This window comes from Carcharhinus amblyrhynchos, chromosome 15, assembly GCF_965287045.1.
Source record: "Carcharhinus amblyrhynchos chromosome 15, sCarAmb.v2.hapA, whole genome shotgun sequence".
In the NCBI taxonomy this organism is placed as follows: domain Eukaryota; kingdom Metazoa; phylum Chordata; class Chondrichthyes; order Carcharhiniformes; family Carcharhinidae; genus Carcharhinus; species Carcharhinus amblyrhynchos.
In genome coordinates this window covers 63,144,981-63,169,133 of record NC_137338.1, presented here as the reverse complement: position 1 = coordinate 63,169,133, position 24,153 = coordinate 63,144,981, and the positions used below count along the sequence as shown (strand labels likewise).

At 42.6% G+C, this 24,153-nt stretch overlaps 1 protein-coding gene across 8 annotated transcripts in view; it reads left to right on the top strand.

Annotated features, from left to right (window-relative positions):
• Positions 1-24,153, top strand: part of LOC145353367 (sex comb on midleg-like protein 2) — a 193,426-nt gene that overhangs the window by 165,405 nt on the left and 3,868 nt on the right. For 6 of the 8 annotated variants that reach the window (XM_080204062.1, XM_080204058.1, XM_080204055.1 and 3 more), the window contains 2 exons: positions 319-444; positions 17,519-17,788. In XM_080204062.1, the coding sequence (XP_080060188.1) occupies positions 319-444; positions 17,519-17,788 (396 nt within the window). The remainder of the gene's footprint in view (positions 1-318; positions 445-17,518; positions 17,789-24,153) is intronic. The other 2 variants (XM_080204060.1, XM_080204057.1) reach the window with 2 other exon arrangements.

Here is a 24,153-nt window from a genome sequence, read left to right as displayed (position 1 = left end):
ATGAACCATAGAGACTGGCTGCCTCTAGTTATGCACTCTTTTTTTTCTCTGTATCAAAAATTTACTTCTTAACTGTTTGTATGTCCCCTAGATATTTTTGTAGAATGGTTACCAGTTCAATTTAAACTTTCAAAAAGAAACTGTGGCTGATGTAAAATAGTTCATGAATATGAAGCAAAACTTCGATGATTTATCAAATTGGTCTTTCCTTTATTCTACATTTTTGGTTAATCAGATGAATGGCTGAGAATTTAGTTTCTGTAAAAAAAAATGTTACTGCTATAATGTACTTGTGACGAATGGAACCCTTTCTCTTAGCCAAAGAAGAGACGTTAGATCCAACCGCACTAAACAGGGGATTGAAACGATTTCCACAGGAATCTCCACCTTACACTGCGCCCCTCTCTCCAAAACTTCCTCGAACAGAGTCTCATCCTTCAGAAGGTATTGTATCACTAATTGAAGATGACCATTGTTTGATCCTCTTAAGCATTGAATAATGATGTGGTTATTTTAAAGAGACCAGTGTCATTGGAAAGACACAATGTACATTTACTTTGATAAATATTAAATATTCCGAGACTATTTTTTTCTGTATAGTGTTTTTGCTAAATATAGTAACAAGGCTTATTTTCCCTTGTGGGATCGTATATAAATTTTAAGCGGAATGAACAATAGAATGAACAATCCTTTAGAGGATGAGAAAGGGGACCTAGGGATATGGCTAAGGTATTGAATAACTTTTTTGTTTCTGTCTTCACGGAGGAGGACGTGAATAATTTGCCGGATGTTAGCGATGGAAAGGTGGTAGGACTGGAGGGTCTTAATGACATTACTGTTACTAGAGAGGTGGTGCTCGACAGACTGGAGGGGCTGATTGTGGACAAGTCCCCAGGACCGGATGGAATGCATCCGAGGGTTCTGAAAGAAATGGCAGAGGTGATAGTGGATGCCTTGGTGGTTATTTTCCAGACGTCGCTAGATTCCGGGGAAGTGCCGGATGATTGGAAAACGGCTAATGTTACGCCGTTGTTTAAGAAGGGTGCCAGGCAAAAGGTGGGGAATTATAGGCCGGTTAGTTTAACGTCTGTGGTAGGTAAAATGTTAGAATCTGTCATTAAGGAGGAAATTGCGAGGCATCTTGAAGGCAATTGCTTGATAGAGCAGACGCAGCACGGTTTCGTTAAAGGGAAGTCGTGTCTGACAAATTTACTAGAGTTCTACGAGGATGTGTCTAGGGCGGTGGATAGAGGAGAGCCGGTGGATGTGGTCTTTCTAGATTTTCAGAAGGCGTTTGACAAAGTACCTCACAAGAGGTTATTGCAGAAGGTCGAGGGACATGGAGTTGGGGGTAGGGTGTTAGCGTGGATAGAGGATTGGTCCTCAAATAGGAGGCAGAGAGTGGGGGTCAACGGGTGCTATTCGGATTGGCGGATGGTGACTAGTGGAGTGCCCCAGGGGTCGGTGCTGGGGCCTCAACTTTTTACCATTTATATAGATGATCTGGAGGAGGGAACCGAGTGTAGAGTGTCGAAATTTGCTGATGACACCAAGATTGGGGGAACGGCAAATTGTGCGGAGGGTGTGGAGAGTCTACAGAAGGATCTAGATAGGCTGGGCGAATGGGCCAGGAAATGGCAAATGGAATTTAATGTTGGCAAGTGTGAGGTGGTCCACTATGGTAGGAAGGACTATTACTTACGAGGCGAAAAACTGCAGCAGGCGACGGTGCAGAGGGACCTCGGGGTCCTTGTGCATGAGTCGCAAAAACCCAGCTTGCAGGTGCAGCAGGTGGTCAGGAAGGCGAATGGGATGCTGGCCTTCATAGCGAGGGGGATTGAATATAAAAGTAGGGAGGTCTTGCTGCAGCTGTATAGGGCATTGGTGAGGCCGCAGCTGGAGTACTGTGTGCAGTTTTGGGCGCCGCACCTGCGCAAGGATATTTTGGCCTTGGAGGGAGTGCAGAGGAGGTTTACTAGGCTGATACCGGAGTTCAGGGGGTTGAGCTATGAGGAGAGGCTGAATAAACTGGGCTTGTACTCGTTAGAGTTTAGAAGAATGAGGGGAGATCTCATTGAGACGTATAAGATGATGAATGGGATGGATAAGATAGAGGTGGAAAGACTCTTCCCGCTCAGAAAGGACAGTAGGACTAGGGGGCACAGCCTCAAGATAAAAGGGGGGCGGTTTAGAACGGAGTTGAGGAGGAACTTCTTCACTCAAAGGGTGGTGAATCTCTGGAATTCTCTGCCCGTTGAGGTGGTGGAGGCTGCCTCGCTAAATATTTTTAAGACGCGGGTTGATGGGTTTTTGATAGGAGAGGGGATTAAGGGTTATGGGGAGAGGGCGGGAAAGTGGAACTGAGCAGCGACAGATCAGCCATGATCTTATTGAATGGCGGGGCAGGCTCGAAGGGCTGGATGGCCTACTCCTGCTCCTATTTCTTATGTTCTTATGAATAACATGAGCCAAGCAAAGTTCCCTGTGTGTTCATTTCAAACTTATGTTCTTATCTGACTGGTGGCACCATTATTGATGCACTTCAGTATTTTACCTGAATATATAATGATTTATAGATATTTGGCAAGAGACTGCATCGGAGAGAAGAATGGTTGAAGTTGGTATACACCTCCATCAGTTCCATTATGTGTCGAAATCTGTTTTGTATGCTATTTAATTCTGCTAGGCTGAGAGAACAAAAAAAATAACTTAGCAATTGATGAACCAGAAAACTAATGGCTTAGAATATAAGCTAGAATATATTTTTAAAATTACTTTTTGTTTCTATGTTCAGTTGTTTTGGCCAATTCAATGTTTAAGAACTTAAAGAGTAAATATTTGAGAATCAGTTGGTTTTGCACATTGTGAGTTTAACTTTGAATAAACTTTCCAAACAGGGTAAATGTTGAAGCTGAAATTCACATTATTTTCTGACTTTCTCTTGTATATACACATTTACTGATGCATATACTGTATTTATTTTGCCATGTTTTAGCACACTAGCTCTGAAAGAGATTGATAATAGAACTTATCTTTTCGTAGCTTTCATCCTATGGTTAAAAACGTCCTTTGATGTATGCAAGCTACATATAATGAAAATTATTGAAATGTGTTACAGTTTAGCTTCAGGGCTAAATTACTTTGTCACAAAAACAGAAAAACTCAGCATCTATGGAGGGAGAATAGAACCAATGTTTCAAGTCAGGATGACCCACAGTAACTAATGTTAAGAAAAACTGGAGTGACGTCTGTAGAAAATTATGTTGGAGGATAAAATAAGGAAAATCAAATGCATTCTGGAGATTGGAGCCTATATTGACTTCTTTCTGCTCTACTTTGTTACTTAGTATTTTCTTTCAAAGTATGAAAGTGAGAAATCTACCTTTTTACGATCCAATAACGTTTAGAAAGAAATTCAAACTTACAGTTAATAGCTGAAAAGGATAACACCACAGGCTTTCACTTTTTAAGATTTTTACTGTAACAGATGACTAAAAGTACTTAACTAAATGTCTGTTCGTCTTAGGCAACCCCTTGGAGTCAAGGTTGACTTGCTATCACACTAAAATTAAGTTCTCAGGTGACTGAGAATTGCAGTGCATGACCTACTTTCTCTGTCACAGGAATCACAAACAGTGATTTGAGTAGCAGGTGGCCATGGTTGCCATGTATCAATGTTTCACTTCAGTTTGCTCTTAGCTATGAAACTTGAAGTATTCAGTTCCTTCCCAAATGCTTTTTCCTATTTCGGATGATCTCGGTGCAGGGATTCCCAGGTGTTGATAGGGATGTTTGTTTTCAGGGAGGCTTTGAGGTTTTCTTTGAAGTGTTTCCTCTGCCCCCCTGGGACTTGCCATGTTGAAGTTCTGAGTAGAGCACTTGTTTCAGGAGTGTCATGTCAAGCATGTGGATGTTGTGGCCTGCCCAATGGAGCAGATCAAGCATGATCAGTGCTTTGATGCTGGGTATGTTGGCCTGAGCAAGAACACTGACTTTAATGCATCTATCCTGCCAATGGATTTGCAAGCTCTTGCAGAGGCATCACTGATGGTACTTCTCCAGAATTTTGAGGTGCCTACTGTACATAATCCACGTCTTTGAACCGTACACTGTTCTGGTCTGCCGTTGTTGAAGTTGTCTGCTCTTTCGGATCCTGAATTTCATTTTAAGGTGGAGAATACCTGTGTGCGAGTTCTTTTAATGCGGGATGGCTTTTGTACTCCAACTACCTTATAATCTTGATGGAGCAAGGCCTTGGTCCAGTGACAAGGCAACTGGAGACCAGGCCCTGCTGTATGGACCTAGGATATACAAGCACTCATACTCCTACTGCCTTCCTTTCTCCTATCCACAGGACCTCTCTGGGATTTGTAAAGTGCAGTAGCAGGCTCGTGAGGGTTGCTCTGGCTTCCCACTGTGGTCCCGCTGCTCCTTTCTACCTAAACATCTAAGTCTTTCTTTAACTTCTAACAGTCAAACCAGCCACCCTACAGTTTTCACAGTGGACTTCATAAGTCATGTGAGCCCTTCTTCATTTTACTTTGAATTTAATGACACAGTCCAAAATATAATCTAATAGATATCATAATTGTAACACCTTTTTGCTTAATGTCGATCAGCAGGTCGATCTATCTATCAAGATTGATAGTAGCTTACAGCTCTAATAAGGACTATGACTCCAAACCAGTTGGTATTTGCATCTAATTTTAGTTGTGAAGTCAGATCATCCATTCTAGTGTTTAGACTATGAAGGTATAGAATCACTACAGTACAGAAGGAGGCCATTCAGTCCATCAAGTCTGTACTGACCACAATCCCACCCAGGCTCTATCCCCATAACCCCATGCATTTACCCTAGCTAGTCCCCCTGACACTAAGGGGGGCAAATTAGCATGGCCAATCCACCTAACCCGAACATCTTTGGACTGTGGGAGGAAACCGGAGCACCCGGAGGAAACCCACGCAGACACAGGGAGAATGTGCAAACTCCACACAGACAGTGATCCGAGGCTGGAATTGAACCTGGGTTCCTGGCGCTGTGAACCACTGTGCAACCGTGCCGTCCTAGATTTTCTCTATATGGTGAGTTGCTGAACCATTGAAATCTGAAAGCTTAAATGGAGGAGTGATACGGATAGTACTCTTACCTCTAGCATCCCTAAATCAGGAATGGAAAAATTAGCCAGAGGTTCTGCTCCTGATCACAGTTATCCCTATCAGGCGAGCATTTTGAGTAAACACAGGATTGGAATTGGTGTAATGCCCCATGAGCTGCTGACACTCATTGGCACCGTTTATCTATAACACTAGAGTTCTGATTAGACCCTTTGGAGGACAAGACAAACTCAACAGTTTGTCTATAATATACAATACTATAATATACAAAGTGAAGCTGTAGTTAGCTTTTGTGAAGATCTTCTGATATGCCTGTAATTATAGTTATACTTGTCACTGGCAGGTAAAATGTGAAATCTAATTTTATAGATGGTTAGAATAGTAGCATAGCTGTGATGTTTTTATTGGATAGTAAACCAGAGACATGGGGTGGGATTTTGCAGCCTCACTCTCCTGAAACCATAAAATCCCATCCGAGGTCAATGGAACTTTCCATGGTCAGTTCCTTGCCTGCTCCGATTCCCATGGTGGGCAGGACTATAAAATTCCAGCCATGGACTAAAGCTGGAGAAACTTGATCCCAAATCCCACCATGTCTAAAAATGAGGTCCAACCTGGTATATCTGCTTAATAACAGATGCAGCATGCTATAGACAGAACTAAGCAATACCTCTGCCAATGGATCTGATCAAAGTTCTGCAATCCCACATCTAGTCATGAATATTGATGGACAGTGAAGCAACTAATGTGAGAATATAAGAACATATGAAATCAGAGCAGCACTAGAGTAATCCAGATAATTACAGGCCGGTGAGCCTTACATCAGTGGTAGAGAAATTATTGGAGAGGATCCTCGAGACAGGATTTACTCCCACTTGGAAATAAGTGGACGTATTAACGAGAGGCAACGTGGTTTTGTGAAGGGGAGGTCATGTCTCAAACTTGATTGAGTTTTTCGAGGAAGTGACAAAGATGATTGAGGTTAGGGCAGTGGATGTTGTCTACATGGACTTCAGTAAAACCTTTGACAAGGTCCCTCATGGCAGACTGGTGCAGAAGGTGAAGTTGCACGGGATCAGAGGTGAACTGGTAAGATGGATACAGAACTGGCTCGGTCATAGAAGTCACGATGTGGAGATGCTGGCGTTGGACTGGGGTAAACACAGTAAGACTCACAACACCAGGTTAAAGTTCAACCAGTTTATTTGATAGTAAACCCACAAGCTTTCGGAAACGCTGTTCTTTCGTCAGGTGTGTGGAAAGTTTTCCACACGCTTTCCACACACCTGACGAAGGAACAGCGTTTCCGAAACCTTATGGGTTACTATCAAATAAACTGGTTGGACTGTAACCTGGTGTTGTGAGACTTTTTACTCGGTCATAGAAGGTAGCAGTGGAAGGGTGCATTACTGAATTGATGTCGGTGACAAGTGGTGTTCCTCAGGGATTAGTGCTGGGACCTTTTGCTGTTTATAATTATATATAAATAATTTAGAGGAAAATGTAACTGGTTTGATTGGTACGTTTGCGGCCAACACACAGGTTGGTGGCTTTGTGGATAGCAATGAGGACCATCAGAGGATACAGATCAGTTGGAGTCTTGGGCAGAGAGATGGCAGATGGAGTTTAATCTGGCAAATGTGACATAATGCATTTTGGAAGGTCTAATAGGGACGAAATATATGGCAAATGGCAGAACCCTTAAGAGTATTGATAGGCAGGGGGATCTGGGTACATTGAAAGTGGCAACGCAGGAGGAGAAGGTAGACAAGAAGGCATACGGCATGCTTGCCTTCATCGGCAGGGATATTGAGTTTAAAAATTGGCAAGTCATGTTGCAGCTTTATAGAACCTTAGTTAGGCCACACTTGGAATATAGTGTTCAATTCTGGTTGCCACACTAACAAAACGATGTGGAGGCTTTGGAGTCGGTACAGAAAAGATTTACGAGGATGTTGCCTGGTGTGGAGGGCAATAGCTATGAGGAGAGGTTGGAGAAACTTGGTTTGTCCTCACTGGAATGATGGAAGTTGACGAACGACCTGATAGAAGTTGACGAACGACCTGATAGAAGTCTACAAAATTATGAGGGGCATGGACAGAATGGATAGTCAGAAGCTTTTTCTTAGGGTGGAAAAGTCAATTACTAGGGGGCATAGGTTTAAGGGGTGAGGGGCAAAGTTCGAAGATGTACAAGGCAAGTTTTTTTTACAAAGAAGGTGGTGGGTGCCTGGAACTCACCTCCGGGGGAAGTCATGGAAGCAGACATGACAGTGACTTTTAAGGGGCCTCTTGATAGGAATAGAGGGATATGGTCCCTGGAAGGGGTAGGGGTTTTAGTTCAGTCGGACAGCATGGTTGATTCAGGCTTGGAGGGCCAAACGACCTGTTCCAGTGCTGTAATTTTCTTCGTAGGTCAATCAACCCTTTAAGTCCACTTTGCCATTAAATGAGATCATGGCTGACCTTCTACTTCAACACCATTTTCCAGAACTATTCCTATATCCCTTTAATATGTAGGAATGTATCTATCTCTGTCTTGAACATGCTCAATGAGCCGCCACAGCCCTCTGAGACAGAGAATTCCAAATCACAGGTGCTAGTGATTCCTAGTCTAGTTGAAAAGCCAGCTGAAATTCAGGTCTTAATTTTGGTAAGTTACTTGATGAATGTTGCTTTGTGTTATGGTTCAGGTCAGAAACTCTGGAGTGTTTTATGGAGCCCACCTGGATTATAGGTTTTGCGCCTTGAATTTGGCAAAGATAAGCATATGTGTACCAAACAAAGTTTAATTAAGAATATAGTTAACAAGTTAAAAAAAAGTTAGCAATTTTTATCAATTAAAAATAAAAACAAAATCATAATATAACCTTTTAACAAAAATATCTCAGATGTTCCAATTAAGCAAAAACGTCCTTTTAGACAAAACCCTTCCACAGATTTAACACAGCAAATACTAATGCTCACGTGATACTGGAACTGAGCCTTTTGGATGAATGCCACAATCCTATTAATACACTCAACAGTTTGAAGTCAGAATAGCTTCCCAGAACACGAGGGAGAGACTGTGGTCGAGCTACCTACAGCAGATTTTCTACTGCAAGAAAGCAAGAAATCTTGCAGTAGAAAATCTGCTGTTGGTAGCTCGACCACAGTCTCTCCCTCGTGTTCTGGGAAGCTATTCTGACTTCAAGCAAGAAATCTTGCTTTCATCTAACTAGCAGAATTTCCCAAAACTAGGGAGAGCGAGAGAGAGAAAGACACTTCTTTCCAGCTTGATGTCCCTTCTAAAAACTAAAACCTGCAGCTCAGAATTGAAAATGAAAAGAGCTTCTGTCACCTGACCTGCAAGTATTCTTCCTTCTGACAATGCTGCTCATAAAACTAATTCCCAAAGTAAAAATAAACAACCCCTATTTAAGCCACTTAAGGAACAATAAAAGGACTCCTAGAAGACGAGCCCTAGACAAACCCGGTGCCACAATGAGATCAGCTAAGGCTGTGAGCTGCAGATATTTGTTAAAAACTTTTAAAGGTACACTAACGTCACACTTGATATCAAGGGCAATCACTCAAGTCATCTCGCATCACCTGGTATGGACAAGTTAGGCTGTAACCCTCTATGACCCACGGAATTCACTTTTTTAGTCTATTTTTGGACACAATCTATAATGAAGCTTGGATTTGAGTGTCCTGATGGCACTGAGACTGAATATTGGTGAGCAAGTTATTGGTGAGATTGGTAATGTTGTTGACAAACCCTTGCATCACTTTGCTAAAGATTGAGAATAGACTGATGGGACAGTAAATGGCTGGTTTGGATTGGTATAGATTGGGGATTGCTGGGGCCCAGGTGCTGATTCTTGCAACACCCCACTAGTCACAGCCTGTCAATATGAAAATTCCCCATTCATTTCTACTCATACTTTCTGTCCATTAACCAGTTCTCAATCCTTGCCAGTTCCATGTACTTTAATTTTGTTTGCTAATCTCTTATGTGAGACCTTATCAAAAGTTTTCTAAAAATCTAAAGGCAACACATTATCTGGTTACCCCTTACCTATTCTGCTAGTTACATCCTCAGAAAACTCCCAACAAGTTTGTTAAACATAATTTTTCTTTTATAAATCCATGTGGACTCCGCACAGTCCTACGATTATTTCATAAATTTCCTGTTTACACATATTTTGTTATATATTTTAATATTTTCCTGAATATCAATGTCAGACTAATATATCTGAAGTTCTTTCTCCCTGCGTCCCTTTCTTATAAAGTGGGGTTATATTGGCCACCTTCCAATCTGCAGGAACTATTCCAGAGTTGTTAGAATTTGAAATCGACAGTAGATCGGTGAAAGATAATCCACAATAATTCTCCACATATGCTCAATGGTGGGTGAGTCGAGTACATGAGTGCAAGAGACAGTGCTGCAGCCAAAAGAGCCCCTGGATGATCCATCTCAGTCTCATGGGGCTCCCAGCATCACAGAGACTACACAAACCCAGACTTAATTACAGACATTGCTCATACTTGGGACATAAGAGCCCATAGGTTATATGTGATTGACTGCCCTTGACACCAATCAGTATTTGACTAAATATGGCATTAAGGAACCCTAACAAAATTGAAGTAATTGGAAATCAGGTGAAAGCTGTGGAGTCTTATCTAGCACAATGGTTGTTGTGGTAGCCAATTATCTCAGTCCCAGGGCATTTCTCAGGGCACTGTACCAGATCCAACCATCTTCAGCTGTTTCATAAGGTCAGAAATGGAGATGTTCACTGGAGATTGCTCAGTGTTAAGTACCATTTTAAAATAATCCTCAGATAATGAAGCAGTTTGTGCACCCATGTAGAAAGACCAAGAGAATGATTAATGGCAAGTAACATTCACACCACACAAGTTTCAGGTAATGACCATTTCCAACAACAGATCAGTCATGATCTCATTGAATGGTAGAGCAGACTGTATGGGTTGAATGCCCCACTTCTGCCATTCTGTTTCTGCTACGGTCTTGTAGAATCTAGCCAGCTCCCTTTGTTCAACATTATAATTGCTGAATCTCCTACCATCAATATCCTGGAGTGGTTATTATTAACCAGAAATTTAACTAAGCCAGTAATCTAAATACTTTGCTGCAACAGCAGGTCAGAGGCTGGAAATCCTACAGCAAGTATCTCACTATCTGACTCCCCAAAGCTGTTCTACAAATTATCCGTGTGATGGAATACCTGCCACTTACCTGGATGAATGATGCTTGATGTAGAACGTACAGGCTAAATGGTAGGACTCTGAAGAGTGTAGTTGAACAGAGGGATCTGGGAATACAGGCACAGAATTCACTAAAAGTGACGTCACAGGTGGATAGGGTCATAAAGAGTGCTTTTGGTACATTAGCCTTTATAAATCGCAGTATCGAGTATAAAAGTTGGAGTGTTATGGTAAGGTTTTCTAAGGCATTGGTGAGGCCAAATTTAGAGTATTGTGTACGGTTTTGGTCACCTAGTTACAGGAAGGATGTAAATAAGATTGAAAGAGTGCAGAGAAAGTTCACAAGGATGTTGCTGGGACTTGAGAAGCTGAGTTACAGACAGAGATTTAATAGGTTAGCACATTATTCCCTGGAGCGTAGAAGAATGAGGGGAGATTCGATAGAGGTGTATAAGATTTTGATGGGTATAGGTGGAGTGAATGCAAGCAAGCTTTTTTCGCTGAGGCTAGGGGAGAAAAAAACCAGAGGGCATGAGTTAAGGGTGAAAGGAGAAAAATTTAAAGGAATATTGGGGGGGCTTCTTCACGCAGAGAGTGGTGGGAGTGTGGAATGAGCTGCCAGATAAAGTGGTGAATGCGGGGTCACTTTTAACATTTAAGAAAAACTTGGACGGGTTCATGGATGAGAGGGGTGTGGAGGGATATGGTCCAAGTGCAGGTCAGTGGGACTAGGCAAAAATTGGTTCGGCACAGACAAGAAGGGCCAAAAGGCCTGTTTCTGAGCTGTAATTTTCTATGGTTCTATGATCATAATAAGATCAGACAAAGTCAACATGGTTTTCAAAAGGGAAATAGTGTTTGATAAATTTATTTTGAAAATATAACTGGCAGGAGAGATAAAGGGGAGCCAGTTGACAGAGTTCTTGGATTTCTGAAAAGCACGTGTTAAGTTGCCAAATAAAAGATACACGTACAATATCAGAGCTTGTGTAATTGGGAATAATATATTGGCACAGAAGGCTGGTTACCAGACAGGGAACAGAGTAGGGATAAAGGGGACATTCTCAAGTTGGAGGGCAGTGACCAACGGAATGTCGCAAAAGCCAACTATTTGCAATCTGCATTAGAACATAGAACATTACAGCACAGTACAGGCCCTTCAGCCCTCAATGTTGTGCCGAGTTATGTCCAATCCCAAGATCAAGCTACCCCACTCCCTATCATTCTCGTGTGCTCCATGTGCCTATCCAGTAACTGCTTGAAAATTCCTAAAGTGTCCGATTCCACTATCACAGCAGGCAGTCTATTCCACACCCCAACCACTCTGAGTGAAGAATCTACCTTGACATACCCCCTATATCTCCCACCATGAACCTTATCAAATGAGGAAATAGTCTCTGCACATCCACTCTATCAATCCCTCTCATCTTATAAACCTCTAAGTCACCTCTCATCCTCCTCCGCTCCAAAGAGAAAAGCCCCAGCTCCCTCAACCTTTCCTCACAAAACCTACCCTCCAAACCAGGCAGCATCCTGGTAAATCTCCTCTGCACTCTCTCTCCAGTGCTTCCACATCCTCCTTATAGTGAGGTGCCCAGAACTGAACACAGTATTCCAAATGTGGTCTCACCAACGTCTGGTATAATTGCAGCATAACCCCACGGCTCTTAAACTCAAACTCCCTGTTAATAAACGCTAACACACTATAAGCCTTCTTCACGGCTCTATCCACTTGAGTGGCAACCTTCAGTAATCTATTGATATGAACCCCAAGATTTCTCTGTTCCTCCACATTTCTTAGAACCCTTGCCGTTGACCCTGTAATCTGCATTCAAGTTTGTCCTACCAAAATGAATCATCTCACACTTACCTGCCATTTTTCGGCCCAGCTCTGCTTTCTATCAATGTCTGTTTGCAGCCTGCAAGACCCTCCACCTCATCCACTAGTCCACCAATCTTGGTGTCATCAGCAAATTTACTAATCCACCCTTCAGTCCCCTCTTCCAAGTCATTGATAAAAATCACAAATAGCAGAGGTACCCAGGACTGACCCCTCTGGTACACCGCTGGTAACTGGCCTCCAGTCTGAAAATTTTCCATCCACTGCCACCCTCTGTCTTCTATAAGACAGCCAGTTACTTATCCAATTGGCCAAATTTCTTTCTATCCCACACATCCTTATCTTCTTCATGAGCCTACCATGGGGAACCTTATCAAATGCCTTACTAAATCCACGTATACAACATCAACTGCTCTATCTTCGTCCACACACTTAGTTACCTCTTCAAAGAATTCAGTCAAATTTGTGAGACAGGACTTACCCCTCACGTGAGCTGTTCCCTGGTGATCATAGCGGGGAAAGATAGAACAGCGTCCCAGCTACTCCGCCATAGCTGTATTTCTAGATTCTTGAATAGGAGTTACTGGATGTAATCAGATTGAGGACAGGAGCTGATTTTATCAGTAATCAAGTTGCTATGTTGTTAACAGTTCTTTAAAAATCGGTTTCCGGAGAGTTTTCAAACACGGTTTGAAGCTTTAAGCAGTTGGGGAATTTTAAACAATCCCCATCTGTTTTCTATCGTGTGTTATCTTCGCCCACATTAAAGTTAGATCGCAGTGGGTTTTTGCTATTTTTTCCTGTGCTTCATGTTTGCCGCTGGAACTTCAAAGTTTTCCTCCTGATTTAAGAACCTGTACATTTAGACCCATTTGAAATTTCTCTTCGGTTGTTTCGAGGCCACATGATCAATGACCCACCCGCAACTAATCATCACGTTAATCACGTAGATGAAGAGACCCAAGAGTAAGTTTGCTGAAGGTGCAAAGCTAGTTGGAAATGTGAGCTGTGAGGAGAACACAGACTGCAAAGAGAAATAGAAAGGTTAAGTGAAAAGACAAGATGGTGGCAGATGGAGTATAATGTTGTGAAGTGTAAGGTTTGATAAGAATAGCAAAACAATATTTATTTAAATGGTGTGGAACTTGTCACACTGAACTTCTTTTCTTGGGTATGCTCATACAAAGTTAGCATACAGGTACAGCATTAGTTGGAAAGCTAAATGGTAGCTGGATAGGTAGATAAGGTGGTTAAGGCATTTTGGATACTTGTCTATGTTGCCTTAAGCACAGAATATAAGAGCAGGAAGATTATAATGGAGCTGCACAAAACATTTGTTAGGCCACAGCTGGAGTACTGTTTGCAGTTCTGGTCACAGCCCTGTAGGAAGAATGTGAACTATAGAAAATGTAGAAGAGATTCACCAGCATGTTGCCTGGGCTCTAGTGTTTCAGGCCTTCTATAAATATGTGAAAGGTAAAAGGATGAGAAGAGAAGGGATAGGACCTATAAAAGGTGAAGGGGGAAAGGTCTGTGTGGAACCAGAAGAAATGGCAGAGGTGCTTAATGAGTACTTTGCCTCAGTATTCACAGTGGAAGCTGATCTGGGAGATTTTGCTACGGATTTGCAGCAGATGGAAAAGATTGAGTATGTGGATATTAAGGAGGAGGATGTGTTGGAACTTTTGAATTCTATCAAGATAGATAAGTCGCTGGGACCAGATGGGATGTACCCCAGGATACTGTGGGAGGCGAGGGAAGTGATTGCAGAGCCCCTGGCGATGATCTTTGCGTCGTCAATGGAGACGGGAGAGGTTCCGGAAGATTGGAGGATTGCGGATGTAGTTCCTATTTTCAAGAAAGGGAACAGGGACAGCCCGGGAAATTACCGACCGGTGAGTCTGACCTCAGTGGTTGGTAAGCTGATGGAGAGGCTTCTGAGGGACAAGATTTACGAGCATTTGGAGAGGTTTGACATGGTCAGGAATAGTCAGCATGGATTTGTCAAGGGCAGGTCGTGCCTTATGAGCCTCGTTGAGTTCTTCGATAATGTGACTGAACACATTGACGAAGGAAGTGCCGTGGACGTGGTGTACATGGACTTCAGCAAGGCGTTTGATAAGGTCCCCCATGCAAGACTTCTTGAGAAGGTGAGAGGGCATGGGATCCAAGGGCCTTTGGCCTTGTGGATCCAGAACTGGCTTGTGTACAGAAGGCAGAGAGTGGTTGTGGATGGGTCTTTTTCTGCATGGAGGTCAGTCACCAGTGGAGTGCCTCAGGGATCTGTTCTAGGACCCTTGCTGTTTGTCATTTTCATAAATGACCTGGATGAGGAAGTGGAGGGATGGGTTAGTAAGTTCGCTGATGACACGAAGGTCGGTGGTGTTGTGGATGGTCTGGAAGGATGTCAAAAGTTGCAGCAGGACATAGATAGGATGCAGGACTGGGCGGAGAAGTGGCAGATGGACTTCAACGCGGATAAATGCGTAGTCGTCCATTTTGGCAGAACCAACGGGATGAACGAGTACACTATCAAGGGCAAGAGACTTAGTAGTGTTGAAGAGCAGAAGGATCTTGGGGTCCGGGTCCACAGGACTCTTAAATTGGCCTCGCAGGTGGAGGATGTGGTCAAGAAGGCGTATGGTGTACTGGCCTTCATTAATCGAGGGATTGAGTTTAGGAGTCGGGAGGTAATGCTGCAACTTCATAAGACCCTTGTCAGGCCTCATTTGGAGTACTGTGCGCAGTTCTGGTCGCCTCACTATACGAAAGACGTAGAAGCTATTGAAAGGGTACAGAGGAGATTTACAAGGATGTTGCCTGGACTGGGAGGCATGCCTTATGAAGTTAGGTTGAGGGAGCTGGGACTCTTTTCCCTGGAGAGACGAAGGTTGAGAGGCGACCTGATAGAAATATATAAAATGTTGAGAGGAATAGATAGGGTGGATTCTCAGAGGCTATTTCCCTGGGTTGAAATGGTCGCTCTGAGAGGACACAGATTTAAGGTGCGGGGAGGCAAGTACAGAAGTGATGTTAGGGGTAAGTTTTTCACTCAGAGGGTGGTGAGTGAATGGAATCGGCTGCCGTCAGTGGTGGTGGAGGCGAACTCGCTGGGGTCTTTTAAAAGACTTCTGGATGAGTATATGGGGTTTAATGGGATTGGGGGTTATAGATAGGTCTATAGATTGGTAGGTGTTGATGTGTTCAGCGCAACTCGTGGGCCGAAGGGCCTGTTTGTGCTGTAGTGTTCTATGTTCTAATAGATAAGAAAGAACGCTTCCCCTTGAGGGGTCAATAAGCAGGGCATACAGATTTAAGATGAGGCACAAGAGATTTAGAGGGGTTTTAAGGAAAACCTGTTTCATCCACAGGCTAGTGAGAATCTGAAGCTCACTGCCTGAAAGGTTGGTTAAGGTGGAACCAACAAAACATTGAACAAGCGTTTAGCTGAGTACTTGAATTAGTATAGCATACAAGTCTAAGTGCTAGAAAATGAAATTGATGGCCAGCTCAGCCATGACAGGCTGAAGGGCCTCTTTTTGTGCTGTAAAACTGCATGTCCGCTTTTTAATCTCATATTATACCCAACCCTGTATATCTCATGACATCCAGAGTTCTCTGGACTTTATGGGACATGTTGATCCTGTACTCTTATCTCTTCCCTTTTTGAATGGTGCCCTCTGTTCTACGTGGATTTTCTTATAGGTAGCTATCCTCTGTCTGCTTTGGCCAGATCTTGTCTTATATAAACAATTGGCTTTCTCCCAATTCAGAACTTTTGCAGTCCATCTTTGTCCTTCCCATTACTACTTTAAGTTTTACCAGCTTACAGTCACTGTCACTGAAATGTTTCCCACTGACACTTCTACCACCTGCCCGGCTTCTCTCCCTAAAATTAGGCCTATTACGACACCCCTCTCTTGTAGATAGGTTACTGACCAGGTGCTGGAAAGTGGGATTACAATGAGTGGCTATTTTTTTTTTGGCTGGCCCAGATATGATGGGATGCCTGGCCACTTTCTGTGCTGTAACTTTCCTATGGTTCTTGCAGCATCTTCCAAACCCACAACCTTGACCATCTGGAAGACCAAAGGCAGCAAAGACATTGAAACACCACCACCTGCAAGTCCTTCTCCAAGTCACTTCCATCATGAATTGGAACTATACTGCCATCCTGTTGCTTTCTGAGACAAAATTCTGGAACTCCCTTCCTAACAGCACTGTTGGTATATCTATACCACATGGGCTGCAATTAGGGATAGGCAGTAAGTGCTAGCCTTTCTAGTGACATTCATCCCATGAAAGAATTTTTTAAAAATTGCCAGCCAATAAAATTATGGGTGTGTTGTTGCAAATGTGTGTACCTTCCTTACACCTGCACCCAGAAGTTTATTTTCTGGTAAATCTTTACTAGCTTTCTGTTGCCTTTGTGCCACTGAGATCCATAAGCCACTTTGTAACAGGCCCTGGAATAATGTAGTACAGCAGATTATTCTGCTCTCCTCCCACTTCCAATCACTTCAGTCAACAGGTTCCAAACAAGGCAATTCTAGGCTAAACAATACAACAGGATTGAGAACAACATGGTTCAGTGGGCTCACTTGCAGCAGCTTCAGTCGACATTCTGTGACTGTGTGCATATAAAATGCAATCAATTTAATGTGACTGCACACCTCCCAATACCTTGCAAGCAGTCACTCCAGTTAAAGTTTACACATTTGAGAATTCTCAATGTGCTAAGTGCAGGAGACATGGGAGTTTATAGCACAGAAAATGGCAATCCAAGCCATCAAATCTACAAAATCTCTTTGTTAGAACAATCAAAAAGTTAATTCTGCTACCAGCTCACTTCTCATAGCCCTGTATCTCCCTAGGTTTTAGGTAATTACGCAATTTCCCCTTAAAAAGTGCAATGAGCTTTGCTTTACTCACACTTTGTGGGGCAAACCGAGCCTTAACATTTCTCCTAGTAAGAAATTTCTGCAAATCTTCCTTCTTATTAATGAAACCATACTTCTGAAACCAGTGCTTTTGGGAAGGAGGCAAGGGAGTAATTTGGTGGTGTTAATTTTTTCAACTGAGAAAATTAACATTTATTCATTTCCATCATATTTAAGTGAGCTAATGTGTGAGGAAGTCATTTGTAATACACTACATAATTAAGTAATTTTTACTATTTGTACAATCAATAGAAAGGCTAGCCACATATCATGAAAAAAGCCAATCAAGAATAAAGATTATGCACAGATTTACATGTGTGAAATTTGCTTCTTGTGAAAGATGGTGATTCAGTGGAAAGATATTCTATTTCAAATGTTTTTCATAGATTTTTTTATTTTACTTTGCCTTCAGCAGAAACATTGCCCGCAGAAGAGAATGTTATACCAAAGGAACACAAATATTCGGAGTCCTTGGATTCTGCCCTGAATTCTGTTAAACCACCTAGCCCCCCTCAACGAAATTCAAGTGAATATCGTAACTCAGGAAATAAATTTTTTTTCAGAAGTTCTGTTGTACCCTCAGGCTCTACCTCAAACTCCACTTTGCGAAGACAGACTTCAAATTCAGCAAATAATGGTTACTATGATGTCAACAGAACCCGTATGCAAAGAAGAATAGAAGGTGGGTAATTAGATTCTGCAGCATTCCTTTTGTAGTAGCATTACATCTTATTGCATAACATGTTTTGGTGAACTAAGGGTTAGAGGCAGGAAAGAAAGAGAAATAAAAAGATGCAATAGGGTTAAGCAGCCTGTTTCCATGTGGTAATTTATGTATTGTTGTAATTTATTCCTAAGTTACCTGGTTAAAATATTCCAATTTATTCTGCGCTCCATGACAAATTACGTTATTGAAGTTAAATACATAATAGTATCTAAGAAGAATTGGCACTCCACAGCACAAAATCAGAGGACCTTCAAAGCTGTTAGATGGAACCGTAGAAGGCCGAACATTACACGACTACAATTGTTAAGGAGGGAGAAAATTCAGTAAAGGGAATGAATAAAATGAACTTGTAACTTTGGTAACCTGAAGCTAGTCCTCTGAAATTACCCAAATAATCAATTGTACTTTTACATTTACACTGCACGAGGTCATCACATCAATACAGCGATTTTTATTCTGCTATTATAACAGGAAGCAAGGTTTAAGTCAAATCTATAAGTGAAAATTCTCAGATGTGCTCAGAGACACACACACATCATGCAAAGCACTCATTTCCAAAACATAGAAAATTTTATCTCTCACTTCTGATCAACCCCCCTCATACTTCAGAAGTGTAGAGAAAAGACTAATCCAACTACTTGAGGAGGAAGCTTAAATAAATGTATCATTGTAATATGTTAGAATATGCTTTGATTGAAGAAAATGAAATAATTCCTTTTTGATCACATTCTCTCTTTCGATTGATCCATTGGATTCATTACTTTGTGTGGGGAAAGAGAAATATCTTGTTTAAATTGTAGAGAGAGATGAAAGGCTGATGTTATACAAAATAAAGCATTCAACTGTTGGACAGTATTAACAGTGTGTCTAGATGAGAGTGTTACATGACGCATGTTAACTAATTCCTTAATCATCTAAACAAAGCAGAAATATCATGATGATCCTCCAATTCAGTTGGGGAATAGTTGAGTTGAAGGTAAATGCGCTTCCGCAGTGTAACCATCTGGCATATACTTACAAACTATTTTTGCTTTGTGCTCTTGAAATGAAGCAGATGGCCTGGCTGTTTGAAACTTACGCATCAGAAATAAAACATTTGCCACTTTTTTTTTTAAATTTGGAGGTACGTATGCAATGTTGCAATTCTGTTTCAGCTTAAAGGCACATGAGAAGGACCATAGGAACTTGAGAAGAGATGGACAATCTTTTGAGCCATTTAAGTAGATCATGACTGCCCTGTACTTAGACTCCATTTACTACATTTGATCATATCTGTCTATCCTGATTAAAAATCTGTTGTTCCAGTCTTAAAGCTGCTATTTGACCTTGCATACACATCTTATGGTGGTGGGAATTCAAGTTTCCACTAGCCTTTGTGAAATAATGTCTCCTGATTTTACTCCACAATGGGCTAGCCCTTAGTTTAAAAAATTTTACCTCCTTTTTCTGGAATTCCTACATCAGCTGAAATAACTTCTCTGTACCTGTTATGTTCAATCCTTTTGTAGTGTGAAACACTTAAATTTGGAAGATTGAGATCTCTAATTAAAGAAAATGCAACTCAATTTTATCCAACATGTCCTCATAATTTAATTCATGCGTGCATGTGTGTGTATGTGTTACAGGGGTGGTGGCATGCATTGCATCCATGACTGAAGGGTTTTTTGATTTGTTTCCTTTTTAATAAGCAGGGGCATGTACCTCACCCCCATGGTTTTTGTGTGATCCAATTCCTGCTATTACTCTGCAGCAAACTTAAGATAGGATGAACTTAAACAGATTACTTCATTGTGCATCTTCAAGAAACTGTAAAGGAGGGTTCAGAACATCTGCCGCTGCACACAAACAGTAAAAGGAAAAATAAAGAAAATAAGGTTTTACAGTAAAGAGACCACAGAAAATAAATATTGGTTCACGTGTGGTCCAGAATCAACATTCCATGAGGAATTCCTTCAGAGATCAGTGGCTATAAAACCAGTGGTGGTAAGATTAGCTTTTCTAGTAGTGTAAACTTCACAAGATAAAATAGAGATGTAGTGATGTTTCAATTTGTAGACAATAGTGCAGAACTTTCAGCAGAAGCAGAGTAGATTGCCTATTGTCCAACCTCACCAGAGATTCTCCTTTTAAGTTTATTTACTGGTGTCACAAGTAGGCTTACATTAACGCTGTTATGAAGTTATTGTGAAAATCACCTAGTCACCACACGCCAGCAGCACCCCTGTGGCTGTTTCCCAGCAAAACAAAAGTACCGTTTGGGATACTATTGAGGGGAATGGCTTTTCAAGGGAAAACAGCAACACCAAATCCGTTGCACCATGGTTGGTTCTGCTGCACGGAAGAGGAGTAAAAAGTGTGGGAATGCAATAGTTATAGGGGATTCAGTTGTAAGGGGAATAGATAGGTTCGGGTACACAGGGAGAATTCAGCATAGCCAGTGCACCTCACCAGCGCATCTTTCAGACTGCGGAAGGAAACTGGATCATCTGGAGGAAACCCATGCACACACTGGGAGAATGTGCAGACTCCACACAGTGACCCAAGCCAGGAATCGAACCCAGGTCCCTGGTACAGTGAGACAGCAGTGCTTGCCACCGTGCCTCCCATGTCAGTGTGGCTTGCTAATCAGATGTTAATACAACAAACTGACTTGCAGTTCAGGAAGGCAATATTAATATGTTTAACAAGCCAGAGTATTGAGTCAATTGGCCTTAACTGCTCGACAGACTGGAGGGACTGATTGTGGACAAGTCCCCAGGACCGGATGGAATGCATCCAAGGGTTCTAAAGGAAATGGCAGAGGTGATAGTGGATGCCTTGGTGATTATTTTCCAAACGTTGCTGGATTCCGGGGAAGTGCCGGAAGATTGGAAAACGGCTAATGTTATGCCGTTGTTTAAGAAGGGTGGCAGGCAAAAGGCGGGGAATTATAGGCCGGTTAGTTTAATGTCTGTTATAGGAAAAATGTTAGAATCCGTGATCAAGGAGAAAATAGCAAGGCATCTTGAGGAGAATTGTTTGGTAGAGCAGACGCAGCACGGTTTCGTTAAGGGGAAGTCATGTCTGACGAACTTATTGGAGTTCTATGAGGATGTGTCTAGGGCGGTGGATAGAGGAGAGCTGGTGGATGTGGTCTGTCTTGATTTTCAGAAGGCGTTTGACAAGGTGCCTCACAGGTTATTGCAGAAGGTCAGGGGGCATGGAGTTGGGGGTAGGGTGTTAGCGTGGACAGAGGATTGGTTGTCAAATAGGAGGCAGAGAGTGGGGGTCAATGGGTGCTGTTCGGATTGGCGGTTGGTGACTAGTGGAGTGCCTCAGGGGTCGGTGCTGGGGCCTCAGCTATTCACCATTTATATAGATGATCTGGAGGAGGGAACCGAGTGTATGGTGTCGAAATTTGCTGATGACACCAAGATTGGTGGAACGGCAAATTGTGCGGAGGGTGTGGAGAGTCTGCAGAAGGATCTAAGTAGGCTGGGCGAATGGGCCAGGAACTGGCAAATGGAATTTAATGTTGGCAAATGTGAGGTTGTCCACTTTGGTAGGAATAATGGTAGGAAAGACTATTACTTACATGGCAAAGAACTGCAGCATGCGACGGTGCAGAGGGACCGTGGGGTCCTTGTGCATGAGTCGCAAAAACCCAGTCTGCAGGTGCAGCAGGTGGTCAGGAAGGCGAATGGGATGCTGGCCTTCATAGCGAGGGGGATTGAATATAAAAGTAGGGAGGTCTTGCTGCGGCTGTATAGGGCACTGGTGAGGCCGCAGCTGGAGTACTGTGTGCCGTTTTGGTCGCTGCACTTACGTAGGGATATTTTGGTCTTGGAGGGAGTGCAGAGGAGGTTTACTAGGCTGATTCTGGAGTTGAGGGGGTTGAACTATGAGCAGAGGCTGAATAAACTAGGCTTGTACTCGTTAGAGTTTAGAAGAATGAGGGGAGATCTCATTGAGACGTATAAGATGTTGAATGGGATGGATAGGATAGAGGTGGAGAGGCTCTTCCCGCTCAGAAAGGACAGTAGGACTAGAGGGCACAGCCTCAGGATAAGGGTGGGGGGGGGGGGAGCGGTTTAGAACGGAGTTGAGGAGGAACTTCTCCACTCAAAGGGTGGTGAATCTCTGGAATTCTCTGCCCGTTGAAGTGGTGGAGGCTGCCTCGCTCAATATTTTTAAGACGCGGGTTGATAGGTTTTTGATAGGCAAGAGGATTAAGGGTTATAGGGAGAGGGCGGGAATGTGGAACTGAGCCACGACAGATCAACCATGATCTTATTGAATGGCGGGGCAGGCTCGAGGGGCTAGATGGCCTACTCCTGCTCCTATTTCTTACGTTCTTATGTTCTTAACTACCCACAAGGTCTTCAACCTTTTTTATCTGGTGTCTGAATATGGCTTGGTCTTCAGAACTGCTAACTTTGTCACCATTGAGTTAAAAGGAATGTTTGGGAGGCCATTGTTGTTGTAGACTCTCTGACTCTGAGGGCACGCCTGGTCTCTCAATCGCAAATGGTCTTCATGTAGCTCCCATTAAAATTAGGTAGTCTGTTAGTAGCTTCTCAGAAATAACAAGATGAGACATTTCTGACACTGAGGCAGCTTCTTTTATTCTGGTTACTCGGACAATCAGGCATATTAATGATCCTAATTCAGCAGGGGTATAAAATTAAGAAATAGCAATCGGGGTATATTTTTATAAAAGTATATAGCATTAGGTTTTGTTCCATCACAGTGTGGCTGTACAAACATATGTAGTGCTCAGTCATGTTTACCATCAAAAGCTAATCATGCAGCTGGGCATTGATAACAATGATATGAAATTTATCCAAAACCTATGTTGGCAGCAAATTGTAAGCATCAGCTTAAAAGATAGACAAGCAGATATCTTTCAAGTGAAGAGAGGAGCACCACAATATTATGTATTATTACCAAAACTATTTCATCTGGACACAAGAAATATTCGGAGAGATGGATGTACTTGCAGGGTAAAGGTTGGAGGCAAGAATATAACAACCTTGTGGTATGCTGACAGCAACCAGCTACTTGCTGAATCTGAAAGAGGCCCTATAATACACGGTGATGCAGTGGTGTAATGGTATTGTCAATGAAGTAGTAATTCAGAGACCCAGCCTAAGTTTAATTTAAAGAGGTAAGAAATAACAGGAGAGCTCCAAGCTATATTAATGCTTAGAGTGGGAGGCCAGGAACTTTTCCAGTGCCCGAGGCTAGCAGGAAGTGTTTCCAGCTCAGCTCCTGGAAGCTTGGGTTTTGGAGCTGGAGTTGCAGCTGGGGACACTGGAGCATTCAAGAGGCGGAGAGTATTGTAGATAGCATGTATAGAGAGGTGGTCACTCCACAGGCAGGAAGGGAATGGGTGACCACCAGACAGCTAGGCAGGCAGTGCAGGAATCCCCCTATGGTTATTCCCCTGCAAAACAAATGTACCATTTGGGATACTTTTGAGGGGAATTGCTTTTCAAGGAAAAACAGCAACAGCCAAATCCATTGCACCATAGTTGGTTCTGCTGCACAGAAGAGAAGTAAAAAGTGTGGAATTGCAATAGTTATAGGGGATTCAGTTGTAAGGGGAATAGATAGACATTTCTATGGCTACAAACAAGACTCCAGAATGGTATGTTGCCTCCCTGATGCTAGGGTCAAGGATGTCTCGGAGGGCTGCAGGACATTCTGAAGGGGGAGGGCAAACAGTCAGTGGTCATATACACTTTTTCTAACCTATTTGGTTTGTACCAAAGGTATGAGGTCCTAAAAGTAGAATATAGGGAGCTAGGAAGCAAGCTGAAAAGTAGGACCCCAAAGGTAGTGATCTCGGGAATACTACCTGTGCCATATGCTAGTCAGAGTAGAAACAGCAGAATACATAGGATGAATATGTGGCTGAAAAGATGGTGTGAGGGGGAGGGTTTCAGATTCCTAGGGCATTGCAGCTGGTTCTGGGGCAGGTTGGGCCTGTACAAATTGGACGGGTTACATCTGGGCAGGATTGGAATTAATGTCCTTGGCAGGGAGGGCTGAGGGATACTTGCTAGAGTGGTTGGGGAGAGTTTAAACCAATATGGCAGGTGGATGGAACCTTTGCAAGGATTCAGGCAGGAGGAATTAAGAACAAGAGGAAAAGACCGCGAGGGGAATAAAGAAAATGATAGGCAGAGAAATCAAGAGTCAGATAAGAACCGAGTGAAAAAAAGAAACATTTGAAAGTACCCACCTTAAAGTTTTGTACTTGAATGCTCAGAGCATTCGAAATAAAATGGATGAATTAGTTGCACAGATAGATGTAAAGGGGTATGATATCGTTGGAA